Here is a 21510-nt window from a genome sequence, read left to right on the forward strand (position 1 = left end):
AGGCTGAGCAACGTTTATCGGGGAAACTGGTTTTTATCCTCTGCCACCAGTTTTGCTTCCTTTTGGTGTCTGCCCTCCAAAAGCCCGGGTTATCTAGGGCCCATAGATAACCAAGATGCCTAAAGATTGTAAACTGCTTTGTCTATGAGGATATCACTTGGCCTGGGTCCCCATATCCGATGCTTTGGTTCTCTTCAGCCCACAACCGCTGGCTCTATTTTCTCTGCTCTCCCTTTTCTCCCTTTTACTGTCTTCTCCCTTGGTGAAGATGCATCCATTGAGATATGCATGTGGTTTGAACTACTACGGATATAGCCTCCTCTCCTACACGTACCCTTCTCAAAGGCACCCCCTTCTTTACCAAGAGGGGTGCAGGACTCCAGTCCATCCAGGCCATGCCTCATTCAGATGATCACTCATTGTGATGCCCAAACTTGGAAATTGACTAGCTATGATTCTTCAGGCTTTTCGTCATCTCCACCCATTTGATGGAGACTTGGTCCCCTCCAAGTCTTACTTGGACTCCATTCCTGAGTTTTCACAGGCTATTTTGAACTTCGGGGTAAGGGAGCAAATGTAGACAAAGACTCAGAGAACTTATTCTGGGTAGGACATATTGATTCCCAGCAGTCTTTCACTGTATGTAGCCAAAGCTTCTAGGAGCCTCTATTTGCATGCATAAGAATCCAAATTATCACACATTTACTGCTCAACAACACAAATTTACCATCCCACACTTTTGTAGGTGAGAGGTCTGACAGTCACCAGGGCCTCTCTGGAGGCTATGGGAGAGAATCCATTTCCCTGCCTCCTCTGGCTCCCAGAGTTCACCCACATTTTTTTAGCCCAGGGTCCCCTTTCTCTGTCCTCAAAGCCAACACCATTACAGCTCTGTGACCGTTCCTTCTTAGTCACATCTCCCTCCAGCCTCGGCTTCTGACCTCAGCCTAGGAAGGTTCTTCAATTTTTAGGAATCATGGGATTAGGCTGGGGTCACCTGGACAATCTAGAATAACCTCCTCATGTCAGGGTTCATAACCTCACTCATATCTGCAAAGTCCCCTTTGCCATGTAAGATAATATATTGACAGGTTCTTGAGATTAGGGCATATAGACATTTTTGGGGGGTCATTACTCTATCCATCACAGTGCTCTGTCGGCCCCCAAGGGGAGTTTCACATGAAATATATTCACTGCATCCTAAGGTCCTCAATATTCTCAATCCATTATACCTATTCATGGTCCCAAAGCTCACATTAATCTCACCAGTTCCAAAGTCCCAAATCTCATTAACTACCTCATATAAACCAGCTTTGGGTGAGGCTCTGGGTGGCAAAATATGGTAGTCTCTTCCCATTGCAAATGTTTTAAAATAACACAATTGCTAGTCTTTCTATAGTTAACACATTTTATCAAATGTTTCCATTTGGTGATGGCATTCAAAAAGAGCACGAGTGGGTTTTTCGTTTTGTTTTGTTTTGTTTTGTTTTGTTTTGTTTTGTTTCTGTATGCCCTCATAGGTCTACCGCATTCCATCTCAGCCTTTCCATTCTGTCTGCAGCCCTCTATCCCAGAGTAGAGGTAGTCACATTTTTTTCTTATATTCCCATATTCTAGACTAGAGGGAAAAGCTACATATGAGACTAAATGGAGGCTAAATATTAAGCCCATTGGTATCTCAGAATTTTCCAGGTGTTTCAAACCTAGGAAACACTACTATTCATAGAGGGTGTAGATTTGGAGTTTTTGGAGTAATACTCTGAGTCAACACACACACATGCACACACATACACAGTACATGCATCAAGTAACAATGGAGGTTTGAAAATTATCTAATTTAATCGAATGGCTAGTCCAGTATCTTTAAAATTCAGTTTTGTTTCCACCTTTATTGATACATCTTTATAGAAAAATATGCCAAGATTAAAATAAACTTAATATTTCTTGGAAATTACTTTCTTCATGTTTGCATTTGCTCCTCAATAAAACAAGACCCTTTCACAGTCATAAAACTACTGTAAATCTTGGGTCATTCAAACCATGACATGTAAGAAATGAACATATCAATAGTGTGAATTGTATCGGAACTCAATACAGGGTGCCTAGGACTTATAATAAACTTGACTGAGCAGCAGACAAAGGAGTTTGGGAGACTATGATGAATATTCTATAGGGGGTCAAATAAGATAGAAGTGTTTACTTACTAACTATGGCAATGCAGTATTGCATGAATAAGAGTTAATTTTTTAAAAGTCTTGTTTCATGATACCTTAAGTAAAATACATTTACCAAAGCTCATGTTTTCTCATGATGGTTGGTTTGAGAATTTCTTAATTTGTACTGAACAAAACCTCTTTTTTACTGAATCTGAAACTATGACCTGAAAAAACTATATGTAAAGTTTCCATTTTGACATCACAGCTCTTTATGCCAATTATTCATCCAAAATAGCACCACCATAATGTAATTTTGAATGATCAATTACAGGATCAAAAATAATTGGCAACAATAAATGATAGTGGTCCCTTGCATTTATAAGAAGCATCATAGACTTTAACAATATTTATTGGCCTAGAAGTCTCCAGCAATAATTAATCATGAATTATTCATAGCAGATAAAGTATCTCGAGTTATCTGATGGGATCCAATCCTACCCAATCTGCCCTCACAAAATGTTTGAAGCCTTTTGGCATTTTGCCCTGTGGAGGAGCCTGATTCTTCCAGCTATTTGGTTCACAAGAACATCTTGTATTTCAGTGAAGAAAAACAACACTCTCCTATTGTGATAAATAATGAAGGAAATCTCTGCAATCCAATATTTTTAACACATAACATCATTTAAAAATTTTGACTTGACTATATATTTTCCTTAATGTTGACATGCTAGGACTTTCACGTCTTTAAAAAGCTTCTGAGTTTTGCTTTTGGGGCTCTTCCAGGTCAATTTATTAATGTATCCTCCCCTCCCACCGAGGATATTTAACGCACTTCACATTTTTCACATATTCAAAGTTAAGCTCTTCTGTCTTTCTTTATAATTTCCATCTTCCTCCCTTAGCACCTCCTTCACATACTTCTGGGCCTCAAAAGCCAAATAAGAGGCTTTAGCATGAAATCATAGGCCAAATTTGGAATAGAAATATTATTTTTAAAATGGAGCTGAATAAAACGTAATATAAGGCCATAAGATCTCTTAGTAACGGAATCATCTTCTCTGTTCCGATTCCTCATTTTTCTCTAGTAACGGATCAAGTAAAGTAAAGTACTTTTCACAGATACTGATTAATCCAAATGAGTGTTCCTAAGTCATGAGGAAGAGAAGACAAGGGGGGAGAGGGGAAGAAAACACTCGTTGGGTATTTCCAGTATTGTCCTTGGCATTTTGTTAGAAAATTTCCGAGTTTGGTGGATAAAAGGACATACAGTGAAGGCAAAGCATCTGGGTTTGAATTCCAGCTCTGCTGGAATCCAGTTGCCCCCTGTACGGGCCCGCGCAAATTATTTACTCTTTGGGACCTCAAGCTCCCTGTCTGTAAAAGAGAGACAGTAATAGGGCTAAATTTATAGAGTAGTTGTGATGATTATTTGGGTTCATGTGTGTTGTGTCCTCCAACAGTGGTTGGCTTATAATCTGTGCTATAAGCATTAGCTAGTTATTATGATTGCTGACTGTTATTAGATCTCATTTGGTTTGGGTGCACAACAGCCCACATATAAGATGATTATTATCATTTGCATTTTACTGAAGAGGAAACTGGGGCTCCCCAAAGGTAAGTAAGCTGCCCACACACACAGTGAGTAAATGATCTCTTGGGCTCCAAGCCTGCGCTCCTACACTGAAGGGAATGAGGACTGCTGAGCTAGCTCTGGGCACCTTTTTTTTTTTTTTTTTAAAGATTTTATTTATTTATTTGACAGAGGGAGAGACAGGGAAAGAGGGAACAAAGCAGGGGAAGTGGGAGAGGGAGAAGCAGGCTTCCCACCGAGCAGGGAGCCCGATGTGGGGCTTGATGCAGGGCTCGATGCAGGGCTCGATCCCAGGACCCTGGGATCATGACCTGAGCCGAAGACAGCCACTTAACAACTGCGCCACCCAGGCGCCCCATCTCTGGGTACCTTTAAAAGGACCTTTCCTGGGACTGAATCAGCAAAATTCTGAAAGCTCTTCTCCCTTCCTATTATTCAGTTCCTATCTCTTTCTTTTTTCATTTTGTTGTCCTTTCCCCCCTTCTAATTCCTAACATTAATGACATATGTGAATTGGAATGAGGAAAACATCATAATTTTGAAAGATAAGAACTGAGAGGGAAGTCGTTCTGTTCCTCACCATAAAAATCCCATCAAACTTACAGGATTTTAGTGTCACTGCCTCCCTCAAGGTCTCCCCAAGTATTTTCCACTGATTTCTCTTCCTTTCCTCAATTCCTCTAGCATTTATGGCCTGAACTAAACTCCTAGAACATCTTATGTATGATCTAAATTGCTAAATTGCACACACCTCAATGTATAAATTTCTGATAATAAGTACTTTACCAGACTTCACCTTTTGAAAACTTGTGAAGAACTCCATCCTTTCTCAAAGGCTCTCCTTCTGTATCCCTCCCCAGTTGTCTTTCCAAATGGGCCCTGAGCCTGAATTGAGACAAAAATCAGTCATTCTAAGATCTGCTGCTTAGCTACATGCAATTGGCATTGTGTCCATATTAATTTCCTGGTTTTATAATGCCTTGTGGTTATGTAAAATGTTATCACCGGGAAGAGCTAGGTGGTGGGTACACAAGAACTCTCTGTACTGTTTTGCAACTCTGACAGTCTTTTAAAAACCATTTCAAGATTAAAAAATTGTAAAAGTCAATAGTCCTGCTGGAACACAAACTATTACTAGCTGATTTCTAATTGTAAGTCACACATATCCAACAAAACACCAAGGTCCCTGGAGACAAAAGCAATGATATAGTTCTCTGGACTTCCCCCACAAATATTGACATTATTGATGGGAGGATGGAGAGAGTGGAAGAGTTGGAAACATAGGAGGAATTTCATGCACATTTGTAAACTGATGAGTGGGAGACATAAGAAAGCACGGGTTAAATTTTGGGACTTGAGGATTCAAATGCATGGTTGCTATGCTCCTGTTTTCACCTCTTTTGGAACACTGTAGAGAAATTAATTCAAGATATAAAATATCTGAATGGAAAAATGTCCCAGACATTGGAACAGATAACCATTACTCATACTACCATGCATGGTTGAGTCTTCCTTTAAAACCTCTAACTCAACATGTGTTGCCAAATGACTAGGAAGCTGGCTCAGTTGTTAGATTCAGTTGTAATATATGGGGTTCACAATGCACAAAAAAGTCAAATCGTTTTCAGACAAATAAATATTCACAATTTTTTAATCTTATTTTTTGAATTTTTTTGGCTTCACCTCTTAAATTACTGCCCAATGGCATAAAACAAAAAAGAACTTTTAGAAATACTTTTGAAAAACCAGGAAATGCATCATTGAGAAAAAGATGTTATCTTTCTACCCCAAACAGTGGAAACTTACAAACTTTCGTCAATACTACCGGTCTACACACCACTGCATAAGTTTTACAAATGGCACTGTCAAAGAGCAATTTGAAATCATTTTTCCAAATCATTGTTCCAGAAGAAAAACTACCTTACTTTAATTTGGTTCTGCATTTGCCTTAACTTGATGGGGGTGGAGCCTGGTGTCAATGAAAAGTTCAAGGTTATGGGTTCAATTCCTATGTGGTCTGCTTATCTTCTTTCAGTAGAAAGTTCCATACCATGGTCTTAGGCTATATGTTTAATTCCCAGACACTTAACAGTACAGTGTAGCTCAACCGACCCTTACTATTGCCCAACATCTCATCTCAAAACCAAAGCTCAGCATATCACAGTTGATGAGGCATATGCTTTTTTTTTTTTTAACAGAACTTATTATACTATGGGAGTGAAAAATTCTCATTGTAAGGAACCTCAGAAAAACCTCACATTTGCTTTGCCCCATAGAGTATTTTTGGCTCACTTAATCCACTCCCACTCAGATGCTAGCCTCATGAGTGCAGACAGCCCATCTGTTTTATTTACCACTGCATCACCAGTACCCATGGCTGTGGCTGGCACTTACTGTTTTTGACAGGCAGTGGAGAAGGGCTCTAGTGGCCTCAAAGCTGAAAACACCTATTTTAAAGGGAAATTGAGTACTTAGCAAACGGAACACAATGGTTCCCCAAATGTGGTCCCCACACTAGCAACATCAGCGTCATCTGGGAACTTGTGAGAAATACAAATCCTCTGACTCTACTACAGACCTGCTGAACCGGAGCCTCTGGGGATGGGGTCCTGAAACCTGTACTTGAACAAGCCCTCCATGTGATTCTGAGGTAGGCTAAAGTGTGCTAGCTACTGGTAGAACCCAACGAAGAAAATCTCTTCCCAAGCTCAGCTGGGATTTGCAGCAGCAGTTCTGAATCACATAAATTCAGCCATTTTAGTATAGATGTGTACATACAAATCCTGGATGAGTGTCTGAAAAGAGACTTTTTTTTTAAGATTTATTTATTTATTTGAAAGAGAGAAAGTGTGTGCGCACGCTCGAGTTTGGCAAAGGGAGAGGGTGAGGGAGAGAATCTCAAGCAGACTCCCCACTAAGCATGGAGCCCATGTGGGGCTCGATCTCAAGACCCTGAGATCATGACCTGAGCTGAAATCAACAGTTGGATGCTTAACCGACTGAGTCACCCAGGCACCCCTGAAAAACGACTCTCTGTAGAGAATAGATACTTGGACCAATAAAAGCTGATCATGGTCTTGCACTTTATACAGCGATGTACCTTGAATCCTAAGATAAGAATGTCAGACAGAAACAAGAAATGCTAAATAAAATATTAAACAAGGGATTATAACTGTAAGGTGTCTTCCCAGATCACCCTTTCTAAGGCAAATCTAAATAGAATGGATTTAATGAACATAGAAGTAATGTGATATGCTGGTAATGTCCCCACACTTAGAGCCAAAGACCTTTGTTTTTCTTTATGGGCTGTAAATTTCCCAAAAATTCACTGAGATTCTTAATCATTTCAATGAGCTAAATAATACCAAAGTGAAAAATTCTATGATTGAATGAGAGCGTCAAGGGCCCATAATGTTCCAAAACCAACATATTTCTAGAAGACAGAAAATAGAGAAAGATGATACATATACTAGATCCAAAAGTCTCCGGATAGGCCAGAGGAATAGATGAAATCTAACAAAACAGTATTTAAGAGGATGAAAATAAACTTCTACACCTGGAGTAAACATATACAAACTCTAGATTTGGGAAGATTTGACATAGCAACAGCATATATTAGAAAAACAAAACAAAACAAAAAAACAACGAAAAAAAACAACTTCATTTGCAGTCTCTCCATGAGCCAACATTGCATCCACTGTTACCCATAAAGCAACAATGACCTCAGGACGTCTTAGCAAAAGCAGGGTATGTTCACAGATTCACAGTTATGCTCTGATCTGGTCTGGGGTTCCCACTTCTGAAATGTCTGCATTCACTTCCAGGCCCCCCACTTCATGGAGTGCTCAGATCCAGTAAAACAGCCAGGATGGTGCTATGACAAGAAACCACACTCTCTGTAGGGCGAATGAAGTAACTATGAATAACTAGACTGTGGAAGAGAAAACTCAGCATGGGGCCAAGCATGCTAGCTGTCTTCAAATGTGTTAAAGGCTGTCATAGGAAGAGGCATTTAAAATGTCCCGTGTAACTCCGAGGGTAAGCTTAAAGTCAACAAGTAGAAGCTAATGAACCACTTTTGGTTCCAAAGGTAAAGTAACAGACAGGAAGAGCTGTTGTGATAGTTTTATGGGCCAGTTTAGCTGGGCTGACCTGGTGGTGTCCAGTTATTTAATCAAACATTACCGTAAGAGTGACCGTGAAGGTATTTTGTAGATGTGGTTAACATCTACAGTCAGTTGACCTTAAGTAAGGGAGATTAGCTTTAATAATGTGGGTGAGCCTCATCCAATTACTGGAAGGCCTTTTGTTCAAAAGCTGAGGTTTCCAGAGTGAAAGAAATTCTGCCACAAGATTGCAACATTAACTCCTGCCTGAGTTTCTGGCCTGCCAGCTTGCCGTACAGATTTCAGGCTTGCCAGCATAAATAAACAAACAGATAAATAAACTGCGTGCGTGCGTGCGTGCATGCGTGTGTGTGTGTCCTTGTCCTATTGGTTCTGTTTCTCTGGAACACTGACTGAGAGTCCAAGGATAGAACGGTCTACATCCAGTCATGCTGAGTTCCTATCACTGGAGATATTCAAGTGCAGGCAAGGAAACTACTTTAGTTATAATGAGGAGACCATTAGAATATACACCTTTTAATAAAATTATAAAGCATGTATAGACCACACTGAGTCTAACTCAATTTATTCATTTTATTGACAATCCAGTCTGCATGAAATACTGTGTGAGAGTCTGGGGACATAATGATGAGTAGAAATATCTACTATTCTCCCTTTTTGGAACGTACATGAATCCCGTACCACGTGCAACTACTCTAGAACACAAAGGTGATGCTTAACAGATACTTGTTGAATGAATAACTGAATGAAAGAGTAAAAATAGATTTTAAGATCATAGGGAAATATATAGATACATATATTTATGTATCATTTGAGAGACCTTTCTATCAAAAATATTTTCATGTCTTAAACTTGAATTTTTTAATAAGGATAAGATTTGATCATCAAAAAAATTCTACAACATGACATGCTTCCTTCTCCAATAAAGCATAAGTCTGAATTATTTTCCTAAACTCTCCCCCCGTCCTGACCACACTTACACACTGATCCTAAAAAAAACCCCAACTCAATGTTTATTCATTTCACATATTTGAAAGGGCCAACCCTAAGGCATAGAAACTGCCTACCTCTGAATAGTCTGTAATGCTATGTCCTCGGTGGACGAAGACTAACAGCCAACTGCTGGACTGAGCTTGTTCCTCTGGCCTCCCGCAACGGACAGCTAGCGAACTCACCATACTGCTTGTCCAAACAGAAATGTTAAGAAACATACAGGAAGAACTACGTGGACTTTGATGACAAGAGCATCACAGTAGGAAGACCAAATTCATATCACACTTGTAATTGTTCAAAGTACCTTCAAAGCCTATCCTAACTGTATTGCTATATAAATAAATAAATAAGAAGCAAGCAAGCCAGCAAATGTGTATGTCATTAGACAGATGAATAAAAAAAGAGATGAACGGGATGAAACTAAAGTTTTAACTCCAATCCTTTCATTAGTACAGTTGAGTGCTTTTAAAAAAATTAGATTATATTGATAGGACATAGTATAAAACGTTCTTTTGATAACAATGAGAAATTTGGGGCACCTGGATGGCACAGTCAGTTAAGCGTCCGACTTGGTTTCAGCTCAGGTCATGATCTCAGGGTTGTGAAGTCATGATCTCAGGGTCATGAGATCAAGCCTCATGTCCGGCTCCACACTCAGCAGGGAGTCTGCTGGAGATTCTCTCCCTCTTCCCCTCCCACTCATGTGCTCTCTCTCTCTCTCTCTCTCAAATAAGTAAATAAATCTTTAAAAAAAAACACAGAACAATGAGAAATTTAATCTTTAGCAGAGGATGATTCATCAGTTTTCTTACATTTGATCCAACGCTGTAAGAAATGAAATACTACATAACAGGGGAACTTTCTTACATATACAGGTTGCCGAGAATCTCACAGCTAACTGTATTGATAGGCCACAAACCCAGGAGTCCCAGGGGCCTTTGCTATGCATTGGTTATTGATTGATTACTGGAAATTTCTTATAAAAACAAAACTCATCAGGTTTTATAAGGTTCATATCCTAAAATCCTAATGATCACCTCATTTCCTAAGAGAAAGTGTTCAAAAGAATGTGGAAACGGATGGGGTGATACAAAATGAAAACATGTAGTAGCAAACTTGCAAGAGTCATAAACTAGGATTCTAGACTTGGCGGTGCCCCAAGAAGCTGGGTGATCTATGTAACGACCTCTCTTCTCTCTCATAGGTACATATAGGAACTTTACATATTTGCTAACTCCATGCTGAAATTACCTTTTCAGACTGCATTGCCTTTATAACGTAACTGCTTGCATTTTTGATGGGATGGAAGAAATTATGGCTCTTTTTCTGAAACCACATCAATTTTCAAAGGCAGCTGTAGCAACAGAGATGCGTTTGCCCTGGAATTTTGGCTTCAAGGACAGTACCACTTTGAAAATTTGGCTGATTTCCCCAAACCCATAAGCTGGAGAAATACCAGGAATAAAAAGGGAAATTACATGGATGATTTACAATTTTCTTCACTCCCTTTCCTTAAAGTTAGTCCTTATCAGTTGCCAAGAAAAAAAGTTGAGATCAAAATGGAACCAAGTGACGACTGACAATTAACTATAGGAAACTATTTCAATGAATAAATTAGCCATAAGTTAAAAATAAAAGACACTCCCATTTTAATAATATATTCCAATAGAAAGAAGCAGGGACAGAGATATGTCCTTTTGGCTTTGAAAAACAGGTTTTGATTTTGTTTTATTTTCTTTTGTCTCGTTTTCTAGTATTGTTTCCTCCCTAACTGTATTTTCCTTAAGAAAAGTCTAAGAATTGGTCATTGCCAACCTACAAAATGTTTAACTACCCACCAATTAACAACTGACTTTGATTTTAATTATTCCTTTCCTTTTCATTTTTTCTTTTTCTTTCCTTTTTCTGAGCCCTCACCATTCCCCATCTTTGCTTTTCTTCCTGGGCCTACAATAAAAGTCAGTGTGACTTATAGCTTGCACCGAGGTAGGGCTTTTCCACATATCCATAGGTAAAAACCTGCATTTTGAAAAATACCCTTTTGTTCCTCTTGGGGTGGAAGAAACAAAAGAAAATCAGCTCATACAGGCTGTTTGTCTCTTTTTTGCTTTTCTATCTTTGCAGGTAAAAGAAAGTATACAAGCTTGAAAGCCACAAGTAACCATATCATTACATTTTATGACAGGAAAACAGCTAGTTTTCTAGCCGCATCCAAACTTGTCTCGATGCCAACTTCCTCCCGTTGGCCCAGTCCTTTAAAAAACAATTATTCCTCTCACCATACAAGGAACCAATGGGCCTCATTTCTGGTAATCCTTCAAATTCAACAACCACCTAGGAAATGCACACACACACACACACACACACACAAACACACACATACACACACTTCACACATCACACACTTGTGTCCAGGAGCTGTGAAAGTTCTGCACCCACCTGAAACACAATCTGTCCCTCTTCTTACCCAGACAAATTTTTAAAGAAAATTTACCATTCAGGTTATATAATTTTAAAACAAGAATGACCAAGAACTTGAAGAGCTGATTGAGAATGTAAGTAGGTAAAAAGTGTGGTGCAGGACTGTTGTCAGTGCTCACTCACATTCATGTGACACGCACAGCTGAGGCCATTTCCTATACTTGTGGTTTTCAAACTGGACCTGGATCCTACATGTTACTGAGGTCACAGATCAACTTGCTATATCTTCCCAATGAGTCCATTTTAGTCACTATCTGGCTGGGGGTATCATTTTTATATTCAAACAAACATAGATATATTATAGAGCAATATTAAATTTTGCATATATTTTATGTAATTGATAAAGCATGCAGAATAATTACATGATCATAATGAGATGCTTACATACTCCAAATCACCCAGATCTTTCTTTTCTTCTTTTAGAAGTCCCTTGAAAACAATGTTCAAGAAGCATCATACTACACCATTAAGTCTCTATGAAGGGAACGAACTGGCATATAGCTACATATAGAGAAAAAGTTCTAGAATACAAAGGTTGGGGGGGCACATGGGTGGCTCATTCGGTTGAGCGACCGACTCTTGGTTTCGGCTCAGGTCATGATCTCAGGGTCGAGGGATCGAGCTCGGCATCAGGCTCCGCAGTCAGTGGGGAGTCTGCTTGAGATTCTCTCCCTCTCCCTCTTCCCCTTCCCCCATGCACACTCTCCCTCTCTCAAATAAATAAATAACTAAATTTTTAAAATACAATAAAATACAAAGGTTGGTTTATAGCATAAGGAAACTGACCTACCCAAGGAGCTATGGATACTGCTGTTTTCATTTCATGTATGTGAAATCTCATGAACATAACCCAGCCATATAACATGCATATACATTAAAGCAGTATTTGGTACTTACTGGAAAAGTCATATTTAAAATCAGAATTGTCCCTGTCACACTAAAAAATAAAATTAAAAAAGCTTTTCAAAACTTTTTTATAATTGAGAGAGAGAGAAAGAGGGAGAAAAACAAACAAGAACAAGGAAACAAGGAAAAGAAGGGAAAAATAAATCACTTCTCTTTGTGCCCAGGAAAAATATATCACAAGTTCGTTTGTGTTTAGCCCCCAATTTATAGCTTCACGGATGAGCGCACCAACTGGCTTCTGAATTAGAAGACAGCAATACTCAATTAACTTTGAGACTAGCCTTTTCAAGAAATATATTTAGCTATGGCACACAATATTTCAATTCTAAACCGAGAATGTCAACTACGAAACTAAATTTAAAATTGCAGTGGTTTCTCTCTCAGCTCCTCCCACACTTACTACAAATTTGAATAATATGAAGCCAGGAAGCATTTAAATAAATAGGGTGTGCATTCTAGGTTTTATTGCAGGTGGTACAGCTTTAATCACTTGGAGCCTGTCAAATTACAGGCTGACGCACACACGTAAGGAAATCTACGTCCCGCGTGTCATGTTATTAGTGCTCTACCCTTCCCAGCCAGTAAGGGAAATGTTTACCCTGCTGGGGCAAGAGAAGATGGGACAGGCTGGGACACAGGCTGGGACACAGGACTCCGCAGCATCCCCCACAGCGCTCACCACGCTGAGCCAGCAACCAAGCTCCCCTGAAGATAGAACTGCAAGGTAACATTAGGCAGAAAGGGAAAGAATCCTCCCATCACAAAAGACCATGTAAATACTGATACATACATACATGCACACACATGCACATCACATGTTCTTCAGTGCTCCTTTATAAGTCACACACTATTAAATTCTGCCTGTGCTAACACTTCCATGGTCAACCTGTCAACCAAAAAGTTCTGGTTACTGTTAAATTCTGTTTTAAACATAGAGGGCTTGTCTATTACCTGGGCTCAAGAAGCTGTTTACCACATACCAGAAGCACTTTCAAATTTAAGGGTGATAATTTATTGATGACACAAATGTATTTCTAGCCGTTTTTCCAAGATATGAGCTGCAAGAAATATTGTTATGATCACGAGTAGTCAAACTAAAATTGACATCAGCCAGACTTTGGATTCAAAGAAAGACAGAGAAAGGTGTGTGTGCATGTGTATCTGTTTAGGGCATGCAGAGTAACAATATAGAATTTTTATCTCATAAACTTTCTGATTTTAATGAAAACCCAAATACCCACTTGAATGTAAATCTATCTTTCATTGTATGTTTTCACTAGAAAACTTACAAATTAAAATGAGCATACCTCAAAAAGCTATAACATTATAAGCTAATGCTGGAGCACTTACTACGTGCCAGGTGCTGTTCTAAAAGATTTGCATCTAATAGCTCACTCAATCCTAACAATGACTCTTTGAGATAGGCACTATTATATCCTTTTTTTAAAAGATTTTATTTATTTATTTATTTATTTATTTATTTATTTATTTATTTATTTTAGAGAGAGTGTGCACACGCGAGTAGGGGGAGAAGCAGAGGGAGAGGAAAAAGCAGACTCTGCGATGAGCGTGGAGATTGATGGGGGCTCGATCCCACAATCCTGAGATCATGACCTGAGCCAGAATCAAGAGTCAGAGGTTTAACCGACTGAGCCACCCATGTGCCCCTATATCTTTTTTATAGTTGAGGGACTTGAGAAGTTAAATAACTTGCCAAAGTTGCCATGTTCAGGCCGCTAATAAAGCGTAGAATAGGAAGTCAAACCTAACAGTGAGACCTCAGACCTCCTGCTCTCAACTCCAGGCTACACTGCTCTCTATTAGCAAATGGACAACATGGTCTTGCTTATCCCCAGTTCTAATTTGGTAGTGAGTGTGGGGAAAAGTAGATGGTACGGGTGAGACTAGAGGCCTCTGAAACAGTACAATCAGAGACCCTCCGTTTCTACCTTTCCCAGATCTCAAGCTGCCTCCCCCAGAAATTCTTCTCCTGCTGGGTGTCTGGAGAGAAACAGATTGTTGAGCCCATGGGAAGATCATGACCATCTGTGGGGAGGCATGTGAAAAAACGAGGAGCTGCAGTGACATTCTAGCAGGTATAACTTCTTACAGACTTAAAAAAAAAAAAAAGATACTTACAAGATTGATAGAGACTATAGGATAGAAAAGTGAGCATGTGGTCTAATAACTAGGCAGAGATAGCATATATGCATATTAATAAGGAATTAGAATAAACATGAGTTCAACATTGCTACAGTCACGTTTCAAAGTTGATGGATACAAAGTACTCTGTGCGTGTTTTCACTAAACTATGAGAAAAGGTCTCAGAACCGTCTCCCATGCAACAGTCAAACCGGTACTACCTTTAAATGTGAGGCGTGGTTACCAGGTCTCAGGGAGACAGTCTAATGTTGAAATAAGGAAACACTGTGTATCGATGACAGACAAACAGGCAATTGTTTAATGTAGTCTATCGTTGTCATTTTCACCTACACGAAAATAAGTACAAATGGTAGAATGTATATGAGGTGGATAGAGAAACCAGTCCAAAGAACATGCATTAAGAATAATGGGACTTTACAGTTAGAAAGGACCTTAGTGAACAAGTCCAACTTCTGCATTTTACATAAAATAAAACTAAGATCAGCACAATTTAGATTGCGTGTGCAAGGGTATCTTCAGCTCTGGGCGTGAAGAATTGCCCCAGGAGAGCATGTATGGAGTGAGAAGACACGAGGTGGGTATGTAGGACCCTGGGAGCCCTGGGTTTTGAGAGGTGGGCTGATGAAGAGCAATGGAGAGGTAGCAAGAAAGCCAAGAAGTGTGAGGTCATGGGAGCCTGGGAGGGAAGGAATTTTAGGAAAGAATAAGTGGTTGTGTTGAATGGTGAAAAGAGTCCTAAGACGATCAGAACTAGGAAATATTCATTAGATTTGTTGGTTATTGATCAGTGGTGATCTGAGCAAAAGCAGTTTCAAGGTCATGATTGCACTGGAAGATTGCCATGTGCTGAGCAATGAATGAGAGGTAAAAAACAGTTAAGACAATAAGGGCAGAGCCCACATTCCATAAGCTTGGAAAAAAGAAAAAGATGGTATGGTAGAAGAAATGCTTAAGGGAAAACGGTTGGTAGAGAATGAGAGGAGTAACTGAAGTAGTCACTGAAACAACTTAAGGGAAGACGAAAGAAACGGGTAGAGCTCAGGCTGATAGATGAACCCTGAAAAGAGGATGGACAGAGCTTGCTCTGAGACAGTACAGATGGCGAAGGGACCGCCGTAATACAACCAGGAGTTCTCCCAACCAAATTTTAATTTTTATGCTTAACTTTTCCAACCATGTGGAGTTTATTTTGCTAAATGATCAAAGTTCTAAAAACTCCCTTCTTTGACTGCCTAGGCTAAGGTTTGAATGAATGAACAGGGAGCCCCAGGCCTAGACCCTCCACTCACGAAGGAGTTACACAAGCTATTGTTGGGAGCACAGTCTCTCACACATTCCCTTCCTTTCATCCTCCTCTCACTGGAACAAGCTTCCTCATTCTCCAGATCCTTCCACCAGCTATGGAAATTAGGTTCTCATGCCATCGGGAAACACTGAGGAGATTGATGGGGAGGAGTCCAACTATCTTCAATCTTGTGAAGGCTGGCAGTTTTTAAGCCTTGCCAACTATCTATTTTCTTTGCTTGGTTTCTGCCAGAGGCAAGAGTGAGTGGTAAGAAGGAAGGGTGATGGCAGAAAAGAGCACTCTTAGAAAACAAAAAGAAAAAGAGAGAGAGAGAGGCTTAGAATAGGGAAGATGTACTGCTGAACTTAAACCAGAGAGCCAGTTAGGAAAGAGCGGTTGGTCACAGAATTAAAAGCTATTCATGTGTGTTTATTTAAGATTATGTGGATTACCTGTTATGTTGGACGACCCAAATGGGTTTCCCTCTACAAACAGGCTCCTACTAGATATCTGTTTGAGTCCTTTCCTGAGAACCAAGAGCTCTGCGTGCAAAGTCAATTATGGTTCTTTCCTCCAGGAAGAAATCGAGACAACATGGTCTGAAAAAGCCATGTTGCCCTTAGAATTTAGCAACATCTACTTCAGCATTATTCTTTAGTTGTAAAGTCTGAGATACATTTTTCAAAATTCGATTAGATACATTTTCACATCCACCATTTCCCCCTTAATCTTAAAGGTCTGCACAACTTTTCTTGGGTGAGGAATGAGAAAAAAGTCTGAATTACTAGTATAAGCCACAATACGATCATTTAAATTCACTCGAGAGGCACTAGCAATAGCTGTCTTGCTTGAGCTCATGCATTCTACATTCCCCCCCCCCCCCAGTTTTGGAAGTGTTGGGTAATAATGCAATTCTGTATCTTGAAAGAATATAATCATTCAATGGGCATTTTTTTAAGCACCCATCATATGCTTGACACTGGGCTGGCTGCTGCAAACGTCAAGATGAAGGAGATATAAAACTGGCCCCCTGGGATCTTGTAAAGAGGAACAAGAGAAAAAATATATATATATTTTTCATTTCCACAATCTGATTTCTTTGGAGGTTTGTTTCGTACCCTTCCTCAGAATACCAAAGCCTATGATATATCCATTGCCTTGGGTACTGTCAGGAGCTGACAATAAGCAACAAAGTACATAAAACTGGTTATGCAAAAGGAAAGTTCTAGATAAAGAGAAAAAGACTTCATCTAAAAGAGCAACACACGAGACTATGAGAAATGCCAACCACCCTTCTGTCTAATCCCAGGAGGCAGTATGAAAGACATACACATACACACACACACACACAAATACACACAAATACACACAAATACACACACTACAACAACTACAACAAAAAACTTACCTGACTTGCCCACACCTGCTCTCCCAAATATCGCCAGTTTGACCTCTGCACTTTTAGCCATGCTGGGTGTTGGTAGATAATTCACTGTCGTGCACACTGAAGAGCTGAGAAAATCTTTTTGGTTCCAGCCTTTGGATTCACCATATCATTGTAAATCTGCAATCCTTGAACAAAAGACATTTGGGAATTCATAAGTGACTGGAGAAAGAAATTAGAGTTTATTAAGCACCTTCTACCTGCCAGCCACCATTCACTTTATCAGCATCTTCCTCCATTGCAATCCTGTGAAAGGGTTATAGTCGTTTACTGCAAACTAGTCAACTAATAAGTGATAGATCCATGACCTGAACTTAGATCTCTTTGGTCCTAAAACATACGTATTTTCATACCCAATAGCATTATGTGAGATGTTTTTTATGAAGGCATTGTTTTTGGGTCACTAACTGATAACAAATACTTGAAGTATGTGAATACATGTATTTACCACATGTCTATAAATAACCAACACACAACACACATGATGGGGAGAGTCACATTTGGAAGTCTTTATTTTCCTGAGATCTGAATAATATACATTCATCTTAATCCATCCTACTGTAATGATTGGATTTGCACTTCAAGGTTAAATTTAGCTCAGTTCATACTAGATCAAATGATTGAGTCACGTGACAAGCATACGTGTCCCAGGAGTTGATATATAATATCTAGTTTATATTTTTATATTTTTCTGGGCACAATGTCCCTGGTACACAAAAGATAAATGCCATGCCTCAACTTCTGATTCCTTTTCTACCAGCAAGCTTAACACTTAACACTGCCCTAACCCTTAGGAAATGACATTACATACGATGTAAGGACATTTGATATAGGTGTGTGCTTTAGGAATGATACCTAGGTTCTTAGTACCATGAATATGTAAAGTTGGAAAGAGCCTTGGGGTGAACCAAAGGAATCCTCCAGCCATGGCAAGAATCCTTCGTTAAGATCAGACAACCATCTTGTGTCTGATTGGCCCCTTTCAGATACCTGAAACGTATCTGAGGTCAGTGCTGGTGAGTGGACATTACGTCAACTTTTTGTTCACATTCACTCAGAAGCCTTCAAGTAGCCTAGCAGCTATTAGGACCCTCCGTCCCATCCTGCGCTACTACTTCCTAGGAAAATGAGACCTGGCATTTTCCCTTGTTCTTCAGGAGCTGTATGGTTTTGTTTTGTCTTGTTTTGTTTTTGACTCTTGCCTTCTCTCTTCACCACATGGAGTTGGCACTTGCCACTTAACCACTAAAAACATGGCGTCCACTGCATTCACTCCTTGAGACAGGACCTGACGAAGTTCACCGAGAGTGTCTCTGTTCTTTAGCTGGCAATGTGCCTATACAACCACTCACAGCAAGACTCACAGCTCTCTCAGGAACTGCAGACTCCCTCGTTCGGAACTTCTGCAATCAGTGTTTTAAAACCTAAATATAAAACTTGACTCTCATCCTTGTTAAACTTTATCACATCCATGATTCATTCATTTCATCCTTTTCCTTTTCAGTCGGCAAAGATATTTTTGCAACACAAATGTGTTATCTAAACGTGTAAAGTGCTCCCGCCAGCGTTTTGTCATCTACAACTTTTCAAAGGAGCTTCTCAAGAGAAAGAAAAAAAGTAAAAAACCTGCTGAAAAAGGATTTCTACAAAGACATGAACATGCAATTGTTTTCTTCATTATGCATTGTAGCCACCAACTTGTACCTAACGAATGTTGTACTTGCTGATTTCCAAAGGGCCAGAGCTTCCTCTGAAGGATAAAAAGGTCAACATTGGGGCACCTGGGTGGCTCAGTCATTAAGCATCTGCCTTCAGCTCAGGTCACGATCCCGGGGTCCTGGGATCGAGCCCTGCTTTGGGCTCCCTGTTCCGCAGGAAGCCTGCTTCTCCCTCTCCCACTCCCCCTGCTTGTGTTCCCTCTCTCGGTGTGTCTCTCTCTGTCAAAATAAATAAATAAAATCTTTAAAAAAAAGAAGGTCAACATTGACATTAACTATTGTTTACCTCACCCCCAATAACAACAACAACAACAAAATTTCTCTGTAATCATTAATAGTACGAAAACCAGAAGCTTTAACATCTGCAATTTGTCCAGGCTCATACTTTTGGCTCAAGATAAAAGAATTTCCTTATTTGTCATTTTATATGTATTCATTAAGGAAAGGCCCTATGTTTAAAGTTCCGTGCTTCATTACGGAAGCATCACAAAAGCATAATATATTGAGATATATAACTACATAAATTCTGAGTAAGAATGGCAAGCATTTCTTTGAAACATAGACCAGGCAAGGGTCTGGAGCTTGTATAAACAACAATTTGTTATCTCGTACAAAATTGTTCATTCCCATGCACATAAAACTACTAAGTAATTATCTATGTTATTTATAGTTCCTGAAAGTGGCCATCAAATGTGATTTTTAAAAAACATTTGTTAAGTCAAATATTTCATGAACTCCCAAATGAGCCTCAGAGGTATAGGAATTTCACATAAGAAAGAGAAATTGTGTAGGTTAATTTTTTCACTTATAAAGATACAGCTGCTTATTGTAGAAAAATCTCTTAAAGGAAGACACAAACTGACATGCATCTTTCAACAGTTTGTTTTTCACATAAAAATGTGAAAAGTTACATTTGACATAGATATAAAACAAAGATACATGTGTAAATTGTTGTAGTAAGTGACCTTTTTCTGGTGTTCAAAGTAATTTATAATCCAAGACCTTCCATAACATGGACCTAAAAACATTTGTTTTAATGTTATTGTACAGAAATATTCTGGCTGGGTCTAGAAGTTGCCATTTACTTATTATGTGGACAGTGCTTTACTAGGACAAAAACTTCTGAGTTTCTGTCCCTCCTAGAATCCCCCCTAAAATCACACCTAGATATTTAAGAGATTTAAGGCATAGTGATTCCCCCCCTAAACATAAGGGAACTAAAAGAAAGCTTAGAAAGAAGAAAAAAAGAAGCTGGCCTCCAAATCCTATGTCATTACTAATACATTCATTAATCATTCCACAATTATGCCAAGCGCAGACAAACAAAAGTGGCTACCTTCCAGGAGCTTACCATCTGTTAGACCTGTGACATTTAGGTCACCAATAACTTGATTTTTATTTTTTTTATGTTTCTTGAAAGAAAGGTTTCATTCATCATTCCCAAGACTATACTCATTACCAAAATCCCTGCTTTCCACTTCCTCTTTGGGGGGAGGGGGAAGCAAGCATCTTTATAAGGTAACAGTTTTTCTAACTTCTGTATTTATCATCAAAATAAAGTGCAGCTGTTTAGGCAAGCAAAGCATCTAGTCTGGTCCTGGGAATGAGAGCCTCTTCCTTAGCTCTGAAATCAAGTTCTCCTCTCCTCACTACCAGGAACGCTCCCTCATCTTGCAACGCAGCACCCACAGTGACGAGGTTAATTGTGCAAGAACCCTGGTAATAGCTTTGCTCCAAAAGCAACAGGTATCCTAGAATGATCAACAGGCCCGACGTGGACTGCAGGTCACTTGCTCTCAACCTGGAGAGAAATGCAGCCTAAGTCAAAAGGGCATTCCCAGTCTCAGCTCGGAGGGAGGGCGCTGTCAAGCTCTGGGCGCCGCGCTCACATCTCCCTCTCAGCGAACCCCGAAGCCGCCCTGGGAAGACGCGGTGACCAGGAGAACCGACCCAAAGGCCAAGCGTTCAGGGGGGGGTCTTAAGGGTCTGCAGGAAGTCGTCCCGAAAGAGCCACCTGGGCACGTGCGTGACACTCACCTGTTCACACTCTCCAGGCCCGGGAGAGCCGCGGTCCCCTGCAAGTTCGGAATCGGTCCCCCGGGACCGCGAAGCCCTCCCACGCTGCGCAGCCCAGCCTGCGGCTTGCGTTGCCGAGGCGCGGGGCGGCGACTGCGCGTGGGAGCCGCGGCGGTAGCCGCCAGTGCTGACCGACCCGCGGGGGTCTCCGCGCTCGCGTTCGCCCGGACTAGCGGCCGAGAGACTGCGGCAGGACGCGAGCTCAGCCCGGCCGGGGCCGCCGCTCCGCCGCCAGGATGCTGCAGTGCGGCCCGTCGGCGCCCCCTACTGGGGCCAGGGCCCGGTTCCTCCCGCGACGCCGCCTCCCTGCCCAGAGAGCGAGACACATCTGCTCTGTGCGTGCTGCGCCCCGGGGCTGCCTTCCCTTTCCCCTGCTCAGTTCCCGGCCTCTAGGTTCTCACAGAAGGAGCTCTGTCTTCGGTTAAAACTTTGCGTGTGAAAGCATCGCTCCGTGGTGTTTTCCATTCCTTACTTCCAATGATGCTCACAACATCCCCTTGAGGTACATTTAATTACCCAACAGGAAATTGAAAGAGAAGATAAATAACTTGTCCAAGGCTAGTAAATGGT

General features: G+C 40.4%; 1 protein-coding gene across 1 annotated transcript in view; it reads right to left on the reverse strand.

The window, feature by feature from the left end:
* RERG (RAS like estrogen regulated growth inhibitor) overlaps nt 1-21250 on the reverse strand; it is a 126804-nt gene extending 105554 nt beyond the window's left edge. Inside the window, exons 1-2 of the mRNA XM_036094702.2 lie at nt 20902-21250; nt 17111-17274 (exon numbers count right to left, since the gene is read on the reverse strand). Coding sequence (XP_035950595.1) covers nt 17111-17171 — 61 coding nt within the window. The 5' untranslated portion in view covers nt 17172-17274; nt 20902-21250. The remainder of the gene's footprint in view (nt 1-17110; nt 17275-20901) is intronic.
* Nucleotides 21251-21510: the final 260 nt, after the last annotated feature.

Source organism: Halichoerus grypus, chromosome 6 (genome assembly GCF_964656455.1).
Source record: "Halichoerus grypus chromosome 6, mHalGry1.hap1.1, whole genome shotgun sequence".
NCBI classification, from domain to species: Eukaryota; Metazoa; Chordata; class Mammalia; order Carnivora; family Phocidae; genus Halichoerus; species Halichoerus grypus.